Source organism: Cervus canadensis, chromosome 1 (assembly GCF_019320065.1).
Source record: "Cervus canadensis isolate Bull #8, Minnesota chromosome 1, ASM1932006v1, whole genome shotgun sequence".
Lineage (NCBI taxonomy): Eukaryota > Metazoa > Chordata > Mammalia > Artiodactyla > Cervidae > Cervus > Cervus canadensis.
Window position 1 is genome coordinate 29,014,830 of NC_057386.1, and position 22,723 is coordinate 29,037,552.

General features: G+C 42.2%; 1 protein-coding gene across 1 annotated transcript in view; it reads left to right on the forward strand.

Moving 5' to 3' along the window:
• The window catches only part of HS3ST3A1 (heparan sulfate-glucosamine 3-sulfotransferase 3A1), an 82,973-nt gene extending 77,055 nt beyond the window's left edge, over window positions 1–5,918 (forward strand). Inside the window, exon 2 of the mRNA XM_043473731.1 lies at window positions 3,173–5,918. Coding sequence (XP_043329666.1) covers window positions 3,173–3,794 — 622 coding nt within the window. The 3' untranslated portion in view covers window positions 3,795–5,918. The remainder of the gene's footprint in view (window positions 1–3,172) is intronic.
• The last annotated feature ends 16,805 nt before the right edge of the window (window positions 5,919–22,723 follow it).

The window sequence follows — 22,723 nt, forward strand, 5'->3', positions numbered from 1 at the left end:
CCTTCCCCTCTCCAGGGAATCTTCCCGACCCAGGGATTGAACCCAGATCTCCTGCATTGCAGGCTGATTCTTTTCTGCTGAGCCTTGAGGGAAGCCCATATACGTGTGTATATATGTGACGAATCCACAGATTCAGTCACTGTGAATATATATATATACACACACATACACAGTGACAAAATCTGGGGATTTGTGTCACACGGGGGCCCCAGCATTACACAGGCAGTCATGACCATCTGTGTCTCCCTTGTGTCAACACAGACTTCCCTGGTCTTTGCTTTTTCTCACCCAGACCTTCAGATATGTCTAAGAAATGGGAGATGGGGACACAGTTAAAAGTTCTGAAAAAGGAATTGCAGATTTCTTAAATCAACAAGGAAAAAAGCAACAGGAATCAGATATCTAATTATCATTTCCCCTCCAAAAGAAAAGTAAAGATAAGCTGACTAAAATATCAAAGAAAGAAAATTGTGAGGAGATCTGTATCATTAAACTAAGCCAGCATCAGTGGCTTATTGCACGAATGTTGAAGAATTTGTGCCAGGTATAAATGCACATGGTAACAGATTGTTTGTGAAGCAATTGACATGATGTCTGAGATAAACGTCAAAGTAATTCATTTGGGGTGATGGGGGAGTTGACACAGTGGGTTAGGAAGGAAATGAAGTTGGCAGTCAGTTGCTTTTTGAAGTTGGATGTAAGTTACGTGAGATATATGTTATAGTTTTCTCTACTTTGGGGTATATTTGAAATTTTTCATAATATACAATTAGCAAATATACAGGAGGAATAAAATTACAGGAAATCAAACAAAAGCAGACTCATGTAACACAGTACATTTTTTATTACAAAGGTGAAATAGAAGTTAATAATAAAATTATGAATGAAACCAGCAAGTCAACCATCAGAATTTAATAAAAGTAAAAGCAATCCTAATGCCTGAACCAAAAAGAAAAAGCATCAAGTGCAATTACTAAATATTTGTGAAGTTATGCAAAGGACCAACAGTACATGTCGAAGTTTGGGGAATTTGACCAAGTCTGTACTTAAAGGGAAAATAGTAGCTTCAAATGTTTTTATTACTTGAGATGAGAGAAATTATAATAAATGAACTAAACATTCAATTAATTAAATTGGAAGAACAAAGCATGAATAGAAAAAGAATAAATGTCATTAAAAAAGTAAAATGCAAATAAGTAAATTTGAAAAGTCATCTACCAACTAGAAAGAAAGGCAGGAAGAACCCCCACAAAATTATAGTTGAGACAGGGCATAAAACTTCAACTACTCAACTGGGTGATTTTTAGGAAAATATTAATTGACAAAATTCACCGAAGATGAAGCAGATCATTACAAAACAACAATAACCACAAAAGAAACTGTAAATGTATTTGAAGATTCTAGTCCCTTTCTTATCCTCAACCCCCAAAAGCACCAGTATTAGATGGCTTGGGGCTTCCCAGGTGGCCCTAGTGATAAAGAACCTGCCTGCCAGTGCACAAGACACAAGACTTGGGTTCGACCCCTGGGTCAGAAAGATACCACGGATCCAGGATTCTTGCCTGGAAAATCCCCTGGACAGAGGAGCCTGGTGGGCTACAGTCCATGGGGTCACAAAAGAGTTGGACATGACTTAGCCACTAAACAACAACATATAGATACATATTTCAAATCTATGATAAATAGTGGATTTAATGGCAGTACACTTTTGGAAAAACACATAGGTTTTATTTCACGTGCTTGTACTTTTGGACTGGCTCTGAGACCCATCCTTTCTCATGCTTGAATTCGGTAGCAATCTCTCCAACAGGACTCTTAACAGGAATTTCCCCCCTACCCCCACATGACAAGTGATTCTAACATTTGTCAGGAAGAATAAACAGACAAGAATCGTCAAGAACGTTTTGAACAACAGAGTCAGAATTTACTTTGATGTACAAGAAAATATATTACCGTAACATGATAGTAACTTAACATGACAGTTGGGCCAATAGAGAGAGGGACCACGATATTTAAACTATTTTAAGGGTGGCATTTCAAATTATTAGATGATAAAAGATGGATTATTTGATAAGTCTTGTTTGTTATTGGAAAGTTCAGAAATTATAAAGAGAAATATTTTGTGTACTACACAATGATATTATGTTGATTATAGTTTGTTTATAAGAAAACGACAAAAAGGGCTCAGGGTATTTTAACACCATCTCACTGCTGTATAATTGTGTTTATTACAATATTCTAATTCACCTAAAAGAATTTGATCAAGGTTATTGTCTTACAGCCTTGTGGGTTGATGATTATAAAAAAATTACATAGCACTTATTTTGTGCCAGGCACTTTTCTAAGCTATCAAGGTATATTAATACCTTTAATATTACACAACATCACAACATCCGTGGGAGGTCAAAATAGTGTTATTATTTCCCATAAAGTACATCCACTAGGAACTAGGGGTGCAGAGTGTCTGTGCAACTTCTCCGAGGTCACAGCGACATACCTAGTAAGGGGAGCGATTGGTACATCAACTCAGGCCGCCTGGCTCTGGGTGCATAAGACTTTCGCTCTCCTAGAAGGAAGCTCACAGAGTCCATTAGGGGAAGGCACTCAGGCTCCTGGCTCTAATGTGCCTTTCTGCTCCACTCAGGGACCTGAGGTTCTCATATCAGATGTTCAGGGCCCTCTAAAAGCTGGATACGGCAGAAAATAAGGGAAGAGGTGACACCAGGAGAGGATCTCAGAGAATGTCGAATCTTTCTCCTTCTACCCTAAACTAAGGTGCCTTCACATCTTAGGTGGATAGAGATCATCTGACCTCCAAGCTTCAGAGGGACGTTCCTGTATCTCTCAGCTCTGAAATTTGGCTTACATTTTTTCATGTTTCTACAACTGTAATTAGATGGAGCCAGGATTGAAAGTGTTGACATTGCAACTGGATGCTCGGTGATGACCTAGAGGGGTGGGATGGGGGGACGGGTCCAATGGAGGGGCGGGTGGCAGGGAGGGGGTATGTGTATACCTATAGCTGATTCACGTTGTACACCAGGAATTTACACAACATTGTGTAGCAGTTAACCTCCCATTAACAATCAATTTTTTAAAAAGTGTTGACTTGGAGATGTGTGGCCAAAGAGCTGTGACCTCTGACCCGCCCTGGTCTGTTTGCTCCGCGCAGGGACCTGATGCCGAGGACCCTGGACGGCCAGATCACCATGGAGAAGACCCCCAGCTACTTCGTGACGCGCGAGGCGCCCGCGCGCATCTCGGCCATGTCCAAGGACACCAAGCTCCTGGTGGTGGTGCGGGACCCGGTGACCCGGGCCGTGTCGGACTACACGCAGACGCTCTCCAAGCGGCCCGACATCCCCAGCTTCGAGAGCCTGGCCTTCCGGAACCGCTCGGCGGGCCTGGTGGACCGCTCGTGGAGCGCCATCCAGATCGGCCTGTACGCGGAGCACCTGGAGCGCTGGCTGCGCCACTTCCCCGCCCGCCAGATGCTCTTCGTGAGCGGCGAGCGCCTGGTGCGCGACCCGGCCGGCGAGCTGGGCCGCGTGCAGGACTTCCTGGGCCTCAAGCGCATCATCTCGGACAAGCACTTCTACTTCAACCAGACCAAGGGCTTCCCCTGCCTCAAGAAGGCGGAGGGCAGCGGCCGACCCCACTGCCTGGGCAAGACCAAGGGCAGACCCCACCCCGAGATCGACGCGCAGGTGCTGCGGCAGCTGCGGGATTTCTACCGGCCCTTCAACCGCAAGTTCTACCAGATGACGGGCCACGACTTCGGCTGGGACGGATGAACTTTTAATTTAAAAAGAAAAAAGAAAATATCAGAAGATAATATATTTTTTTACCAATCGGTAGAGAAGAAGCAGTTTAATATTTGCGCTGCCGATATTTGTTTCAGTATTTTTTTTCCCCCATGAATGTTAAAGAGATTGTTCTCCTCTCCACCCTCACAACTACCAACCGCAATGGTTTCCATAAAAAAAGGAAACCTGCAGGAATCTCCATTTTCCATCTTTATTTTATGTTTTACGTGCACAGTTATGAAGTATGAGTGTCAGTTGCCATTAAAACTTTCAAGAAATTCCTGAGAGTATAGCTCACTCCCTCTCTTTTTTTAACACAGCCCAGATAAAACTGATATCTCTCCTGATGTTTTTCTCCCTTTAATTTTGTTCCTGTGCCACTTTTTCTTAAACCCTTTCCCAATTAATAATTCTGTACGGTTACCCATCACTTCTCGGATATCACAGTGTTTTCAACTACATCTTTCTTGATCCTTATATTCAGCTGTGATTTAACAACATAGAACAGGAAGGCTATTATCCCCATTTTATAGATAAAGAAACTGAGTATCAGGGAGGTTAAGTGACGTATCTTACTGCCAGGTGGTGGACCCTTGACAAAACTCCATCTTCCACTTATTCCCTGTTTTGTGCCACTCTTCTCAGGAAGTATGGGAAAGGCACAGACATCCTTTAGAAATACTTGGCTAGTTTGGGGAGGGTTTCCTGTTGCTTTTGAGTTCTAGGCAAGCCTTATGGCGCTCAAGACACCTTACACAGTTGTGCTCAAGGAAACGACTCTGTCCTGGACACAACGTCTTTTAAGAGGCAGTCTTCTTGGCTTGCTAAAGCACCCCAAGAGGTGGAAATCCCGACTGAATTGAAGTGAGGGGAATTACTGGATTGTTGCATGGAGAACAAGGTGGCTACTCGCACTAGGAGCAGGACAAGCTGTGGTAGAGGCAGAATTTACGTATTCTTGTTTTGATTACCTTATTTTTTTTTCCTTAAAGAAAAACCCACATCAGTAAGAGTTTGCAAATAGCAACCTCAGTTTTTAACCTATTTTTTAACAAAGAAAGTCTGCCTCTGCTTATAACATCTTATTTCTAACCTTGGAGCTAGTACTAAAAAAAAAAAAAAAAAAATCAACATCTTATTTACAAGGCCCTCAGTTTTTTATGGGTGGAGGGAGGGCTGTCACTTTGTCACTTTATTTTTCCCCATTTCCTCTTTATACCAATTATAATATTCATTGATATTTGGAAAATAGTCTTAAGAAATGCAGATATGGGTATAACGGTGATTTTTTTTTTCTATTCTCCCATCTGTTTCTGCCTGTTCCCCATTTAAATAGCTCAAATAAATCAATAGTTTATTAAGAGTGTTCCTTTCCTCTCTGAGTGGGCATTAACCAGATTAGCATTAATGGGAATTAAATTGGTTTAGAGAAGAGCACATATGCACAAACTATATAAAACATTTATAATTAGTCTGTCAGCAACATTTTATTACAGGTTTAAACCCAAGAGGAAAATGTCTCCAATCTCATGAACGTTTTCCATGTCTGCCAAAATGGAAAGGACCGGACACTCCAGTGTTCTAAAACAGTATTCTTTTTTCTTCTCTGTTTTGTCAATCGAACCTAACGTCATTTTAAAATATGAAGTTTTATTGTGCATTTGACAGAGATGCTATTACTGAGTGAACTATATTTCTTGAGAAGTCTAACACAGGATTAAAATGAAGGAAAAAAAACTTAAGTTTCTAGGTATCCTATTCTTGCTTTAAATCTCTGGATTTATTTATTAATTCTCTTTTATGGGTGTTAAGTAGACCCCAAATCCAGGTCCCCTTTCCCAGCTGATCTCCTTCCCTTCTGTGCCCTCAGCTTCCTGACACTACAGCCTGTTTTTCTGTTCTACTTGAATCATCACTACCAGCAGCAAGAAATGCGTTTTATACTCTTCATCTTTTCTCTTATATCTGTGCTTCTGATTCTCTCATAAGCATTTGTTGGCCTTACCCAAAGGTGGCTCGCACAAGGAAGCAAGCACATCTAACAATTGTATTCATCAGCCTTCATCTTTTTATGTTAAGAAATAATAAAAGAACAGAATTGAGTGCAAAGAATTTCTTGCATGTAGATTTTTTTGTTTGCTCATATGATTTTTTAAATGGATGACTACAGAGCATTCCAGGAAAACCTTCTAAGATTTCATAAGAATATTAGAAGTTCTTGATCCTAACCAAGTGTATGAAGATCTCAGGTCAGTGTACCCCAGAACAGGAATTTTCCATTTCTGCCTTTATGTGATATTTCCCCTTTCTGTGTGTGGACTTGGACTCAGATTTCTTTTGTCCATTTGGCTCCATCACATAAGAAATAGGCTGTGCTCTTGATCTGAGCCTCTTCGTCACCCTTCCTCCAAGCTCTCTGCTCCACAGTCATGTCCACTGACCTCCTGCTCTCCTCTCAGACGTAGAGAACAACCAGAGGTCAGCCTCACTCTGAATCATTTTGCTTTTGAGGCCATGTCTACAGTGTATAAATTCTTCTGATTAGTAAGAAATTCTAAGAGAAATAAATTTTAGTCTATTGACTAGAGATCAGTAAGCTTCTAAAGAATGGATATTTATTATTCCTGGAGTATCAATCCCACTCCAATTATCTTATTTTCAAAGATCCTCAAAGTTAGAGTAAACCTTGACAGTGATCGGGATTAAATCCCCATTTGGCACTTGAATTCTTTCTTCTGCTGGTTGTGCAGGGGTTTAAAACACTGATGTGTCTATCAATTAACTCTTGATTTTTGCAGTTGTAAAGAGGATAAGTTTCTTCCAAACACTTCCATCCTGTCAGCTGAGACCTGCCAAATCTGATGCCTGTGAAAATAAGCAGCATTTAACATGTGAATAAATAAAATCTATCTGTAAAGCGGTAATGTAATAGTTTATGTGAATGTAGCAGATTACCCTTAAAGGCATCTTTTGTCCTTAAACCAACACCTATTTCCACTCACATTCAGTCACTGTACAGATGAGAAGACTAAGGTTGAAGACAGTGGTTCTCAAAAATAGCAATTTTTCATCCCAAGTGATGTCTGGAGATATTTCGGGGTTCTAAATAAGCATAGTAGAGAATAGGGTACTCCTAGTGAATCAGCGCCAGGGATGCTGTCGAATATCTAATAATGTACATGAGAGCCTTCATCACAAAGAATCATGACACCCAAATGTCCAATGATGCTGTGGTTCCCCGCTGAAGAAGTAAACCAGTTACAGCCAGTGTGTGTCCAAACCAGGTCTAAAAAACCAGACTGTAATTAATGCTTGACTGGTAATTCTTTCACTCAGCACTCTAGGTTTTCTCTTGAAAACATTTCTTTCTCTCACTCTATAAATGACTCCATTATAGTAAGCAGATCAGAGTTTAAGGGTGTGCTTTGTCAAGAGAAGTACTAAAGAGAAACTTTGCTGAGCTGGGTTTTTACAACTGAGACACAGAAGCAGCTTGTAACAAACGGTGGCTGCATTTCTGAGAAGTGGAAACAGCTTCACATGAAAAAATGTCATTAAACATTTCTAGAGTGTTCCTCAAGTTCAAGTCTTACAGCTTCAGTCCTCCTCCATGAGAGTGGCTTGACAGTATTTCTTGTCACCTGATGCAACCAAGTATCAAGAAGTAGAGGTAAATGCCTAGGCTTCTGTTAATCAGCTAAATTCAGATGGACATGCTGTGGTTTATAATTGACTCCTAGTGGATGCAAAGAAAGATGAATTCTTACTGCTACGTTTTCTACCAGGTCTTTGTATGTGATCACCGTAGAATCAAAGAGAAGGTATGGTTCCCCAAATTAGAAAATATGGAGTCAGTCCAGTGAAAGTCTTAGTGTAGGAACTTCCCTGGCAGTCCAATGGTTAAGAATTCACCTTCTGGAAGTTCCGTGGTGGTCCAATAGTTAAGAATCCACCTTCCAATGCAGGGGACATGGTTCAATCCCTGCTGGGTGGCGGGGGGAGTAAGATCCCACATGCCACAGAGCAACTAAGCCTGAACACCACAGCTGACAAACAACGCAGCCAAATAAATTAAAAAAAAAAAAATTTTTTTTTTAAAAAGAATTCATCTTCCAACGTAGGGAATTCAGGTTCAATCCCTAATCAGGGAGCTAAGATCCCATATGCCTCATGGCCAAAAAGCCGAAGCATAAAACAAGCAATATTGTAGCAAATTCAATAAAGACTTTAAAGAAAGGTCCACAGCAGAAAAAAAATCTTAAAAAATAAAAACGGATGTCTTAGCATAGAAATAAAACCCCCACCTATGCTCCTGTTGCAGCCGATAACCACTGAGGATGAATGGGACTTTCAAAACCCAAACATCAAGAAGCATCAGTGTTACATGGAGTTTATGGTCCTTGAAATATCTTCATCAGTGTGAAAATAGATTTGCATTCAGAGTCTCGGCTACATAGGTGAGAACCATGGATAGGAAAAGCACAAACCTGTTTTTCACATCATGAAATTTTGTAACCTTTAAAACTTAAAAAAAAAAAAATGAATTTGGGAAAATTATAAAGCAGTGCAACCTCAAATACAGAGTAATAAAATAATGCATTTTTATTATGTCAGGAGGAAATAAAGCTGAAAATAGAAATCGCTTCTAATATAGGAATCCATTGTGGGACATTTAAGATATTTAGTGAGTATGTTTCAGGCTATAATCCTAATTTTCTAGTTAAATTTCCAACTGTTGGCTGTGTTCGTTTAATAGCTATATGCTCAACATCTTAACTCTCCTCTAATTTCTCTGTCAAAAGGTAACAAGAAAGAAGGATCATGCATTCTGCTCTGAGCCCTTTTCATTCCCATCATTCTGGGTCTGATCTTTTAGGTACAAAGGGTCAGACAGGATGAAACAGCATCCTTTGCTAGCTCTGGCTGGCTGGCATGTGATGAAGCTAGATTTCTAGCTTTCTAATTCCTCAGAGGCGTCAAGGTTACTGTCTAATCCACACATTGTTAAACTATGGTCCACGTGTTTCTTATAGTAAACATCGAGTATTTATCATCCTTGGGGGCTTCTTTTCATTGCAACGAGAAGTGATGTAGATTTTCCCCTCCTACCTCCAAGCTCCCTGCTCCCTTCCACTTTCCAAGTGCCTTTTCTCTGCCTTCATCTACCTGTGTCCACAGATCCTTGGTGTCCTCAAGGGCTTCACCTACTGATCTAAGTTCTACCCTCTCTTCAAAGGCACCGTGCTAGATGCTATCCACTCCACACTTCAGATACTTGCATTCCACCTAAGGCAGCAGCTCTCAGCTTCAGCTCTAGGGAAAGTAGTCTGTTTATCTGATATAGACATCAGGAGAGACTAAGGTCAGATGGGTTTCAGTTTCCCCAATGGTATTTACATTAGGAAAAACAGGGCCCACAGGAAGGTGGATGAAACAGAGGTGAAAGTTGGGGGCACCCCTTTGACTGGAGCTGGAGGTGTTCTCGGAAGGACACTTCCCAGGCCTCCAGGGCCCCGCCCCTCATCCTTGACCTGAAGGGCCAGGGTCAGCGACTTAGCATTCCACTCCTGAAAGGTCGTCTGCCTCTGGTCTGGGCAGAGGCATGTTTCTCCCACCTGTTTTCCCACAAAGCCTTATCGAAGCTCGGATTTCTTTATTTCAAGCCTGCAACAGCTGGTCAACCAGGGAACAGTAGGAAGTGAGAAAACTCGACAGTCATTTCACTGCAGTTTTTCAGAGGGAACAAGAGTTCTTGATCAGTTACCATCAACTGATACCTCTAGAGCCAAACCTAGTTCTTATTTCAGACCACTTGATCTTACCCTTTAAAGCTCAGATCAGTTGTTCTTTGTCACAAAGAGTTCCAGTAAATATTCTAGAATAATAAGAATAACTTTATATAGAATGATTCAAAGCATGTTTATACTGTAGTTAGGCCTGAATAGTTTCTTTTATTTCTAAATTAAAAAAAAAAAGTTTAGTCTGTTATAGCTTTTCAGCATTTCCAACAAACTCCACATGTCCCATCAACTGAATAACTTACAAATATCTTTGCACCCTTCTTTCCCCTCGCCCTTCTTGCTTCCATATCATTTCTCTTCTAGGTGACCTCTTACCCCTCAACATTTTAGTGTATCCAAATCCTATACCAAAAGTCATCTTGCATCCTTATGTTTTTTAGATTCATTCCTTTCTTTTCACTGAGACTCTTAGCTGTTACTTTTCGCTTTTGGTAACCACCTGGCCCCAAAATCATACGTTATTTTTTATTTCCAAACTTGCCCTTGATTCTGCCTTCTTTGATCTTCTTCACCTTTTATTAGAATGTGTCTTTTCATTTTGGGCTTCCCTGGTGGCTCAGATGGTAAAGAATCTGCTTGCAATGCAGGAGACATGGGTTCGATACCTGGGTCGGGAAGATCTCCTGGAGGTGGGCATGGCAACCCACTCCAGTATTCTTGCCTGGAGAATCGCATGGACTGTGGAGCCTGCCAGGGTTGCAAAGAGTCAGACACAACTGAGTAACTAACACTTTTCATTTTAGGAAAAGTTCTCTTTAGAGAAAAACACCCTTCCCACCAGTATCCAAGCATCTGGCACTGAAACCTTTCTTGAGGGTGCAGCTTTCTTATCCCTTCTTATCCACAAAGATGGAAAAGCACCAAGCAGCCTCAAATTTCAACTGTAAAATGATTCTGTACTCAGCACATCCAGCTCTTCTTCCACCCAGCCATAAATAATGAGCTCCTCTTCAGACTGTTTGGCCCCTGCTATTTGATGAGGCCATTAATAAAAAGTTCTGTATCAACAGAATGGTAAACTCGATTAGCCTGAGCCATATATAATGAATACATAGAAAAATTGGAAGCAGATCTCTTTTGACCAGCCTCATCCTGTCTCCTAACTCAAGTTGCAAATCTCCCATGTGATCATAATGTCCAGACTCCGTCTCCCTCATCAGTACTTCAGCGTGTGTCCTTAGCTCTCTCAGCAGGCTCTTCCCTGCTTTTTCAGGCCAGTTTATTCCAATGACATCTTCATTATTTAACTGACTCTAGCTCTAGTTCCTCCAGTTTTATCGTCATCATTTTTACTGTCCTCTGGGCTTCCCTGGTGGATTGATAAATAATCCGCCTGCAATGCAGGAGACTCAGGGTTCACGCCCTAGGTCAGAAAGATCCCCTGGAGAAGGAGATAGCAACCCACTTCAGTACTCCTGCCTGGAAAATTCCATGGAAAGAGGAGCCTGGTGGGCTACCGTCCATGGGGTCACAAAGAGCCAGACATGATTGCATGACTAAACCACTACCACCATCTTTTTTTTCTGGTATTGTCACCGTGATGTCTGTTATGTGCCTAAAATTGTGCTGTCCACCTTTGTCTGACTCTTTATCACCTTTCTAACCAATCCTTCTCATTTCCTACATTATTTAAATTTTCCCCCCATTCATTGCTTCAGGTCAGGGATATAGCCATGCTGATAAACAATAGGATTATACATTCATTAGATTTACCTAACACTTCATTAGATTCATTAGATTTACTTAACCCACGAGGTTCCTCTATCCATGGGGTTTCCCAGGCAAGACTACTGGAGTGGGTTGCCATTTCCTTCTCTAGGGAACACTTCCTACTTAAATAGACCATAAAAGGAATCCATGGTTTGTCCAATCCATCCATTTCTTAACCCTATCTTCTTTCTCTTTTTTTTTTAAAATGGTGTTCCAATTCATCAGCTCTTTCTGTGCCTTCATGATGAAACCCCAGGTCTTGTGGATTATTTTGTGAATAGTCTTGATTTGATCAGAAAGGATGAAATCTTGCATGAATCATTCAGTATCACTAAACCTCAATTTTTCTCATTTTCTTTTTAAATGCACAGGATAAACTGTACTGTCAAGTTCATTCCAACTGAAATGTCTGGAAGCATTTTATGGCTGGGGCTGTCACAACCATTTTTCTTCTGTCTCTTAAAATGATTATCATTTCCATCACTTTAACTATTTGCCATAGTCCACTGAAAACTGTCACCAATTGGACTTCTTGGAAGTCCAGGGGTTAAAACTCTGGGCTACCACTGCAAGGGGCGTGGGTTCAATCCCTGGCTAGTGAACTAAGATCCCACATGCTGCACGGCACTGTCAAAAAATAATAAAAATAAATTCAGTTTCTAGATGTGTTCAATCATTCATCCAGCTCACCAAACATTTTTTAAAAATTGCGACCGAAATTTGCTTTTATTAATAAGCATCAGTGCTAGCTTGGCCACCAGACATTTCCTTCCTCTCTTGCTTGGCCACATGTGTCAATGTCAGAGGAGCCACGACTACCCTTGAACTGTGAGTTTCTTCCTATATTTTCTGCTGCCCTGGTGTTCTCAATCCTTGACTCTAAGGCCATATCTTTTCTGGATTCTGGGGGAAAAAAAATCTGTTAAAAAAAAAAAGCCCTTAATAACAGTTTCTAAACTGAGACTCTCTTAATCCATCCATTTTTGGCCCTTTAATTTACAGACTACCTCCCACCTTGAACAGTAAAATATAGCTATGAAGAAACTTATTCATTCTTGTGTTAATCATTGCCTCCATCATCACTTTGATCTGGTCCAGACAGACCATGTTTTTCCACTGACATATGCTATTTTCTGTGGATTTTTTTACTCTGACTTTTTCTTCCAACTGCATCATCCATTGCCTGCTCAAGAAAGAAAGAGACAGAACCTCACCCTGTGAATATTTCACTACTGAGAGAATCACCATTGATAACCTTTTAGAAATGAGAACTCTGCTTCTTGCCTCTTGCTTAGCCATACAAATGCCTCCTGAGTCCAGTGCTTGCCCAAAGATCACCATCAAGTAACCTGAAAAGACAATATCTATTATTTCATGTCCTGACATCTAAGGTTTTAATAGTTAAATCCAATTGGCTTGAATTTGTGGGAATTTACTTAGTTTCCAAGGGATCTTTGGAACTCTCTTTTTAAAAAGGGATCTTTAAAAAAAATTATTTGATAAAATACACTTAAAATCTACCATCTTAAACCATGAAGTGTATAATCCGGTGTCATTAAACATATTCATAATGTTGTTGGGCAGCCATCACCACCATCCATCTCCAGAAATTCATCCTCCCAGACAGAAACTCTAAATCTGAAACTCTAGACAGTAACTCCCCATCTCCCCTCCCTCACCCCAGGCCGTCTCTGCTCTACCCTCTGTCTCTGTAAATCTGACTCCTCGTGGTACCTCATGATGCATGTGTGCTCACTCAGTCGTGTCCAGCTCTTTGCAACCCCATGGACTGTACCCCGCCAGGCTCCTCAGCCCATGGAATTCTTCAGGCAAGAATGCTGGAGTGGGTTGCCATTCCCTTCTCCAGGGGGTCTTCCTAAACCAGGGATTGAACCCAGGTCTCCCGCCTCGCAGGCAGATTCTTTACCATCTGAGCCCCCAGGGAAGCCCAGTGCCTGGCACGTAGCAAATAGGATGCAAGTTTCAGCGTTTCTAGTAGCTATTGTTTAGAAGCCTTACAGACTCCCTCTCTTTTAGGACATGATCATTTGTATGAATCATTTTACACAGGTGTATCCCTATCTTCCTATGCATTTCCCGGCCTCTCCGCACAGATTACGCAACTTGGGATAACTGCTCTCCATTTTAAGATTATTTCACCCTGAAATTAGAAGACTGCTCAAACACACACTGGAAACTTCTGAATCCTAAAGTTCTTGAAGCAGAGATGGAAGGAGAGAGGAATAGCATAAACCCACTGATGGAGTTCGTGTTTGAGAGTCCACAGTCACAACCCCCTGTTTTGCAGAAACAAATCATGGGCAGGGGAGAGTCTACCTGGGCTTGCTGACTCTAAATCATCCAACAGGAAGCAAACCCTCAGAGTTACTTGGTGGAGGGACCCATGGGTCTCGCCAGAGAAGGGCTGTCAGAAGCCACAAGGAGCAGCCCCCATGGCCTCTTGTCCCCATTCTCTCTTGTGACTTTCCATTAATCCTTAAAGCTCTTAGAGGCTCACCTGTCTCCTCAGAGAGTAGGTGAGATGGTCTTAAATGTTCCCATCAGCTCTCAATAAGGATAAACACATGTTTTGGTCAAACTTGAAAATAGGATGGCTTGATGAACCCTAATGATGACACATTTTAACTGTGGCCATGTTAAAGTTTGCTCAAGCTTTTTGATGCCAAATATTAACTTTTTTTTCATCAGCATCCCTGAAGGTGGAGCTTTACATGTTCATCACAGAGTATTCCTTGGAGACCCTAAGTTTAATGGCATGTCCTCTCTAAGATCTTTGCAACCACAGGCAGAATATTGTCTTTATTTTAAGAATTCTTATCACGGGCACAGAGATCGAACAGACTTAATGTTAATACCAGTGTACACCACATCCCACTGCTGTAATCATCAGGTAAGGAGACAATATAAGTTCACATTTCTTGTTTTTATTAGAAGAGGAAGGGACTTACCTGAGGGTCCAGTGGTTAAGACTTTGCTCTTTTAATGCAGGGGTCTCTAGTTTGATCCCTGGTCAGGGAGTTAAGATCCTACTTACTGCACAGTGTGGTCAAAAGGGGGAAAAAAGAAAGTTGGAGAGGAAGAAAGATGGTGGTTTGCAAGTTTAAAATATATTGATTTTTCAAGTGATAACTTTAGGGGAAAAAAGCCTGATGAGAGAAGATGACTCATATACTGGCAACCTCTCCAAATATAAACTAGGTTAATCAAACTGGGAAGTTGTGTTTATCAGACTGGTTTGAGGTCATGGAATTAATTCATGATTACAGTTACAAAACCTCAACATGACGCAAATGCTCTTTAGTAGCACTTCTATAAAATGAAGATATTTACCATGAAATAGGACTTATGTGCTATGAAATAAAACTTTACAAGCCTCCCAGCTTTACAGACTAGGACTATTAGCATTTTATATATCTATCAAATTGGTTAAAGAGTTTTAGCTTCTCTGCCTTTTCTGAAATAAAAAGTTGTAATTTTTCAAGGGTACATCTAGGCTTCCTAGGGATTTTTGCAAATATATCAAGGTTCATAAAAAACAAGCAAATTCATCGTTTGCCTTGATGGTTGGGTTTCATTAAAGCCAATGGCACGCATTTATTTATTTTCTTCCCCCTGGAGTGCAAAACCAACTGAAAGGAGACCATTGGTGGTGGTGGATGTTGATTCAATGTAATTTATTTTCTCATGTTTGTTGAAGTAGAAATTATATTTACATATATGCTATATTAAGAGGACACTCTATTTGAAGTTCCAAGTTGTTTGGTTGTTTTATATGATGACCATTAACAAAGAAAAAGAAAAGCCTTTCAAAGATCCTTTAAAATATTTTTCTATGACTAAATCATCAAAAAGATAGCTTTTATGTGCTTTGAATTTTCTTTTCAGTATTGCAAATTTTGCCTCATCTGAGACAACTGACCTTTTTATTCCTCCAAAGAAATATAATTTCTTCTTCTGCTTTTAGCCCATAATTTTTGATTAGTTCTTACAAAGCTGCTGAGGTCTTTTATTCAAAATGTTTCTCTTTTATTCAGAATTTTCTTAATTCTTTAACTTATCTACTCTAGTAATTTAAACTAGACACTATGTTTAATGTCTTAATTGCATTTAATGTATTAAGTGTAAACTTGCTGTGATAAAGTTACAAAAAAGAATACTATAGGCAATAATAATAAATTGAAAATTTAAGCTTAAGGGAATTTCTTGGTGGTCCAGCGGTTAGGAGTCTACCCTTCCATTGCAGGGGGCATGGGTTTGATCCCTGGTCAGGGAACTAAGATCCTGAATGCCACCGGGAATGGCAGAAAAAAAAATAAGCTTAAAACTGGAAAATCCCATTTTAAATATATTTATTAAATTGCACCACTATACCAGGTTTTCTATCTCTTTCTAGTAACATGAAATGTGTATGTCTTCTGTGATAAAGATTTAAAGAGTTTAAAACATCTGTTTTTATGTACTTTATTGGCTACTTTCTGTTCTGTGTTATTCCTGTTTAAAAAAAAAAGATTTTGTTTGTGTTTTATATTGTGTGTAATAAATGGCATCCATTTCATACAATGCAGGGTCTGTTGCTGGCATTCACTGGTGCTTACTTATGGGACAGTCTGTCTTATTTTCCATGGAGATTCAAGTAAAGTAATTCTGACTGAGGGCCAGTATTTGGTGAAACTCTTCTTTGGGTCTCCAGCCTCATCACTGTGGACCATCTCTCAGGGCAGTAATGTTTGACCCAGGCCTCCCAGGATGGAGGGGATTATTGCTGGCGATCTGAGGGTACGAGACAGCACAGTCCCATCACAGAGCAGGGTCTCTGAGCACCCAAGTCAATGAGCCGGTTTATTCTTTCAGGTCCCTATTGAGGGGTCAATGCAGGTCCAGTGGCACCACTGTGGGGGATGGACGTGACCTGCCTCCCCTGTGTTGTCCACTGCCTCCCACACTCACAGAAGATGCCATTCTCCATTCATAGTGCGATGATGTATTGAACCCTGAATCCCTGGAAAATCCTCCCCAGGCACATGCTTAGAGAACCTACTACCAAGTGGCCAAAGCCGCTGCACATGATGAATCTATCTGCATCCCTGTTGTAGACCTCAGGGCATGAACTCAAGGGATCAAATGGAAAAATGAGGCTTAGAAAGAAAGATGGACAAGATCCCTGGGGCCTCAAATAGTATGAGACCTCTTTGATAGTATGTTCAGCTTCATCACATTTCAGCTTCCCAGACCTTCAGCTACAATACAAGAGCCCAGAGATATCTGGCTTCCCAAAGATCACAGAGTCAGATGATGGTGTTTTTAATTTGCTTCTCTTTCTTATGTTAATGGAGATATCAATGACATCAGATCCTTAGAATCGTTGTAAAGATTCTGCAAAGTTGTGTGCATCAGGTTCTGAGAGCAGGGCTTGGTGAGGGATGGGTACTTGATAAATGTCAGCTGTCGCTGATATTCACATCACTCAGGACCAAACAGTTCCCCTCCTGGTGAGGTCTGGGGGGCCTTTCTTGTGTGGGCTCGGGGGAACCTCACCCCTGCTCTGGGGACAAGGCATGTGAAGGAAGTGACAAACTCCCTCTAAGTTAACCACATCACGTCAGAATAGCTACATCAGCGGGGTCTATAGCCTTGAGTGAATTCGAATATATTTCCCCCAGGCAACCTGATCCTGGCCCCTCACAGTGCTTTCCATTAACTTTTACTTCTCCTCCAAGAGACTTTCACAGGAAATGTGGTTTTAAAAGTGTTGGAGGAACTTGTCAGCCAGGACCTCCTTCATTACAGAGCCCAGGTGAGTAACCAGGGCAGGAAGACATCTGTTCCTTGGCACCCGGCTGCCCCATTGGGCACGCAGCACCCCCACTCCAGGGGAACAGTTCATAGCCGAGTCCCTTCTCACCGTCATCTGCCCCCATAAATCCTGCATGTACTGCGCATTGATACCCGTGGTATCCTGGGATGCAGCGCTTGATTCATTAGCCACCGGTGAGGTTAGGAATCCGAAGGCCTGCCTTTTCTTCTCTGCTTCATTATGTTCAAGAGCAACTAAGAAAAGCCGTGTTGTCATCACAGGCTTGGCCATAAATGCCCTTTCAGTGGGTGAAGCTGTAGCCTTGAGGCAAAGAAAAAGGGTCGGGTGTTTCTATCACATTTTCTAGATGAAGATAATGAAGGCCATTGTCAGAGCCTTTTGGTCTGTGTCTCTCAGAGGAGCCTAGTAGGCTACAGTCAAGCTTCCCTGGTGGCTCAGTGGTAAAAAAAAAAAAACCCAGCTGCCAATGCAGGAGATGAGGGTTCTATTCCTGGTCTGGGAAGATCCCCTGGAGGAGGAAATGGCAACTCACTCCAGTATTCTTGCCTGGAGAATTCCAAGGACAGAGGAGCCTGGCAGGCCATAGTCCATGAGGTCACAAAGAGTAGGACATGACTGAACATGCATGCTTTGATATGGACCATTTTTAAAGAACTTTTAAAAAATAATGTTTTAATGTAGACCATTTTAAAAGCCTTCATTGAATTTGTTACAACACTGTTTCTGTTTTATTGCTTTATGTTTTGGTTTTTTGGCCAAGAGGCATGGAGGATCTTAGCTGCCTGACCAGGGATTGCACCAATACTTCCTGCATTGGAAGTCTTAACCATTGGACCGCCTGGGAAGTCTCCTAGAGACCACACTTTTGTAAAGAAAACCACCAAGAAAGTTTCATGAGTGAATCCTATTGTCTCCTCTTTCTCTGGTTGTTCATCCCTCATTCATACAGCTGTGAGGACCACCTTTCTCTGTGGCAAATACCGGGGCACTGGCAGGCTATCTGGGCCAAGTCAGTTGACCTCCAGAGCTAGTGTTATACAACTCCTGTATCCTTTTCATCCATGCCAGATGTTACATCCACTGTCATCGTTTAATGCACACAGCATCCTGGTCAGAAGTTTCAATGTCAGATTGTTTCTGGATAGTTGTTCAGTTGCTCAGTCATGTTCGAGTCTTTGTGACCCCATGGACTGTAGCACTTCAGGCTTCCCTGTCCTTTACTATCTCCTGGAGTTTGCGCAAGCTCGTGTCCATTGAGTCAATGGTGCCATCCAACCATCTCATCTTCTGTTGCCCCCTTCTCCTCCTGCCCTCAGTCTTTCCCATGTGTTGGGTCTTTTATAATGTGTTGGCTGTTGGCATCAGGTGGCCAAAGTATTAGAGCTTCAGCTTCAGCATCAGTCCTTCCAGTGAATATTCAGGGTTTGTTTCTTTTAGGATTGACTGGTTTGATCTCCTTGACGTCCAAAGACAGATCAACGAAAAGGATCCTGTTTCTTTGATGTCCCTGACTTCACCCTACCACTACAGTAATGTTCTAGAAACTTCTTGTTCAAAAATTTTTATTAACCCACTATTTGTCTTCCATAATTGGTCTGGATTTTTTTTTCTGATGCTATTTTTTGTGATTCCTTTCTTCCTTTCCTGCTACCCATCTGACAGTCCACGTGTCTGGCTCATGCCTTTTGGAATATTCTACTCTTGTTCTCCTTCCTCCTAATTTCTCTGCAGGTCATCACACCCTGACCCTTTCATGACCCTGTTGCAATGCTTTTTTACATAATCCTTCCTCCAATCACTCCATGACTTCAGCTACTCCCCTTCTCTGAGCCCTTCACTGAGCCTCTTCTGACACCTGACAATCTCTCTCTCTCTCTTTTTTAATATATATTTTTTTGATGTTGATCTTGCCCTTTGATTGTTAGGGATGGGGGAGATAATCTTTGCACAGGAGTCCACCCTCCCCCCGCAACCCCTCCTGTTGCCAGCATCCAAAATAAAGCAAACTCTCCTTTCCATTCACCTGGTCATTTTTATTGGCTTTTGAGAGGCAAGCAGTCAGACCCCACTTTCGGTTACAATGTTGGTACCTTAAACTCAACCATGATGAGAGTATTTACACTGTGGAAATTAGCAAACACTACAAACATGGCCTTTCTTTTCTTTTTTCCTAAGAGAGCTAGTTTACCAAATTCCACTGAAGCAAGTTCATCTCTACTCCTAAAGACAAATATAAGACAGAATACCTGCCCACAGGGATGTTATCCCATTTCTCCTAAAACAGAAACTGTATCCTATCTCTTCAAGGCCAAGTCCATATGAGGAAGCTGAGGCTCACAGCTGACTTCTCCAAGGGAAAGAACAATGAATGGAGCCCCCCCCAGTCATCTAGATCAGCATCTTAGTTCCACCCAGGTCTGGACTTAAGGTACCACATTTTTTTCTGCCCCAGAGTCAGATGAAGCTAAGCAAGATGGAGAAAAGTCAAATGGACTGTTTAACTTTTTTAAAGGATTTTATTGTTGTTCTGTTTCTAAGTTCTGTCTGACTCTGTGTGACCCCATGGGTTGCAGCACACCAGGCTCCTCCATCCTCTACTGTCTCCTGAAGTTTGTTCAGATTTATGCCCATTGAGTTGGTGATGCTACCTAATCATCTCATCCTCTGCTGCCCCCTTCTTTTGCCTTCAATCTTTTCCCAGCATCAGGGTCTTTTCCATGGAGTAGGCTCTTCACATCAGGTCGCCAATGTTTTAGAGCTTCAGCTTCAACCTCAGTATCCAGCTTCCAATGACTATACAGGGTTGATTTCCTTTAGGATTGACTGGTTTGATCTCCTTGCAGTCCAAGGGACTCTCAAGAGTCTTCTCCAGCACCACAGTTCAAATGAAGTCAATGAACGCTTAGGATAGAAGGAGCTGCTTCCACCCCAGCCTCTCATACATTTCCACATCATGCCAGCCCTAATGGGGAGTGACAGCTGATGAAAGCTGCTATTCATGGTCATCTGAAACAGCTTTTCCTCCCAGATGAAATTCGGTGTGGCATGAGTCTAAACATGCAGACCAAAGGCCGGGCGAGTGTATTCCCCAGGTCTCTAAGGGCTGGCAGAGGCAACTCAGTTTGTGAAGGGGGCTTCCTGACAGGGCATCACACAGGCCCAGTGTAAACAATAGGAGTCTTTGTGCCCCAACCCCCCGGCCCTGAGCGTAGGCCCGAGAGGGTGGTCCTGGCCCTGGACTCTGCCCATCTCAGGCTCTCCTCTTTGTTTATAATCAGCAGCAGGCACTAGGGTGACTTTCGAGTTTGGTGACTCGTATTTTCCACCACCCTGTGGAACAAAGCTGGGATTTGTCCTCACTGCCTCCTAGGTGGACCACGTCCCTGCAGGGAGCCATGTTGGGTGGACGACACGATGCTTCAAATGCTTCAAATAGTCAGAGATGGTTATTCTGACTCCTTGTCTGGAAGAACCAAAAACGAATGCATGTCCAGCCAAAGGGCTTTTTGTGTGGAGTTTGGAGACATTGGGTTATTCCAGCAAACTGTAGACGGATCTTTACCAGCCTAAGGCAAGCAGGCACCCTTTGGAACAAGAAGCCAGAGCTTCTACTCTGAGTCTTGCCATCTGACACTGACGTGAAGTAACAAACATATGGTTTCCATCAAAACAGAGTTGGCTCTATTCCATCAGCCTCTGGGATCCAGGGACTTAGAAACTGGGCGGGAGGGGGAGGGGGGGTAGTTTCTCGTAGTGAGAGGTTGGATACTTGGAAGGTGTCTGGGCATCGGGGCCAGGAGTTGAGTCCTTTTGGAAGAACCAATGCACAAACTCCAAGAAGGTGAGCATGGGCCAAAGTGGCAAGATCAAGAGAATATAAAAGAATGAAATACTGCCATTTGTAGCAACAATGGCAGACCTAGAGATTGTCATACTGGCTGAAGTAAGTCAGACACAGAAAGACAAAATATGATGTCACTTATATGTGGAATCTAAAAAAAAAAAAATGGTGCAAATGAACTGATTTACAAAACAGAGAGTCACAGAAGTAGAAAACAAATTTATTGTTACCAGGGGTAAGGTAGGAGGAAGGATAAATTGGGAGATTTGGACTGACATATACATACTACTATATATAAGATGTGTGTGTGTCAGTTGCTCAGTTGTGTCTGACTCTTTGTGACCCCACGGACTGTAGCCCACCAGGCTCCCCTGTCCATGGAATGCTCCAAGCAAGAATACTGGAGCGGGCTGCCATTTCCTTTTCAAGGGGATCTTCCTGACCCAGGGATTGAACCTGCGTCTCCTGCATCTCCTGCATTGCAGGTAGATTCTTTACTGTCTGAGCCTCCAGGGAAGCCCCATATATAAAATAGGTAACTATTAAGGACCTACTGTATAGCAGAGGACATTCCACTCAACACACTGTAATGCCCTATATGGAAAAAAAGCTGAAAAAAGAGGACATATGTGTATGGATAACTGATTCACTTTGCAGTAAACCTGAAACTAACACAACGCTGCAAATCAACTAGACTCCAATAAGTTTTTGTTTTTATTTCCCCAAAAGCAGAGTCTAGGGCTGAGAGAAAGCTGATTTAGTCCCACGGCTTCTGCCTCCATCCCGAGTCACCTATCAAGGTGCTGCTTCTTCCTTGCTCTGAGGTTCACTTCAGTTCAGTTCAGTAGCTCAGTTATGTCCAACTCTTTATGACCCATGGACTGCAGCACACCAGGTCTCCCTGTCCATCACCAACTCCTGGAGCTTGCTCAAACTCATGTCCATCAAGTCGGTTATGCTATCCGTCCTCTGTCATCCTTGGCTCTGTTTCAACTACCAGAAATTTGGTTGTGGATGCCCAGCTAGGAGAGGTGAAGTGTACTGTACATCACACTGGCAAAGGCAGGCCGCTGGGCCAAGAAACCAGAGCAGAGCATCAACGTTTCTCTCTTTGGCTCTCCCGACTCCTGCCCCGTCCCTGAGATCCCTGAGGAATGATTACTCATCTGAGGCCACAAACGCAGCTTCTCAGACATCTTTTCTCCAGCTAATCTTCTTTTCTCTATTAAGATCCTATGCCACTGTTCTATTCTTTTATATCCCCAGGAACTTAAAACTATGTATAGAAACTCAAGAAATAAGTTCTTGATTGTGTAAATTTTAGGATCTTTCAGTTCCCATAGTGCTGTGTTTCAGTGTCTTGCTAAGTGCCCAAGCAGGGTGTGTGTGTGTGTGTGTGTGTCTGTGTGTGTTGGGGGATGGCCTGTCTGGTCCTCAGTAGAGCCAGCATTCATTGGGTTTTCCTCCCTTGTCCCGTCATTTCCTACAGTTACTTGACCATCCAGTCTGTCGCTTCATCCTTCCTGCAGCAGACAAAAGTCTCTTCATACCCACCTGTCTAGCTCTGAGTTAGCCTTTTCTGTTTCTCTGGGCAGGGAGCGGTGTGCAAGGCAAGTATTCACCCACTCTCTGGTGCCCTTCTTAAGTCTAAGGACTCTGAGTCCTCGAGACACCCACCAAGGCTCTTTCTCCCCTAGAGCATCAGAGAAAGGGGTTTTAATCTCCCCAG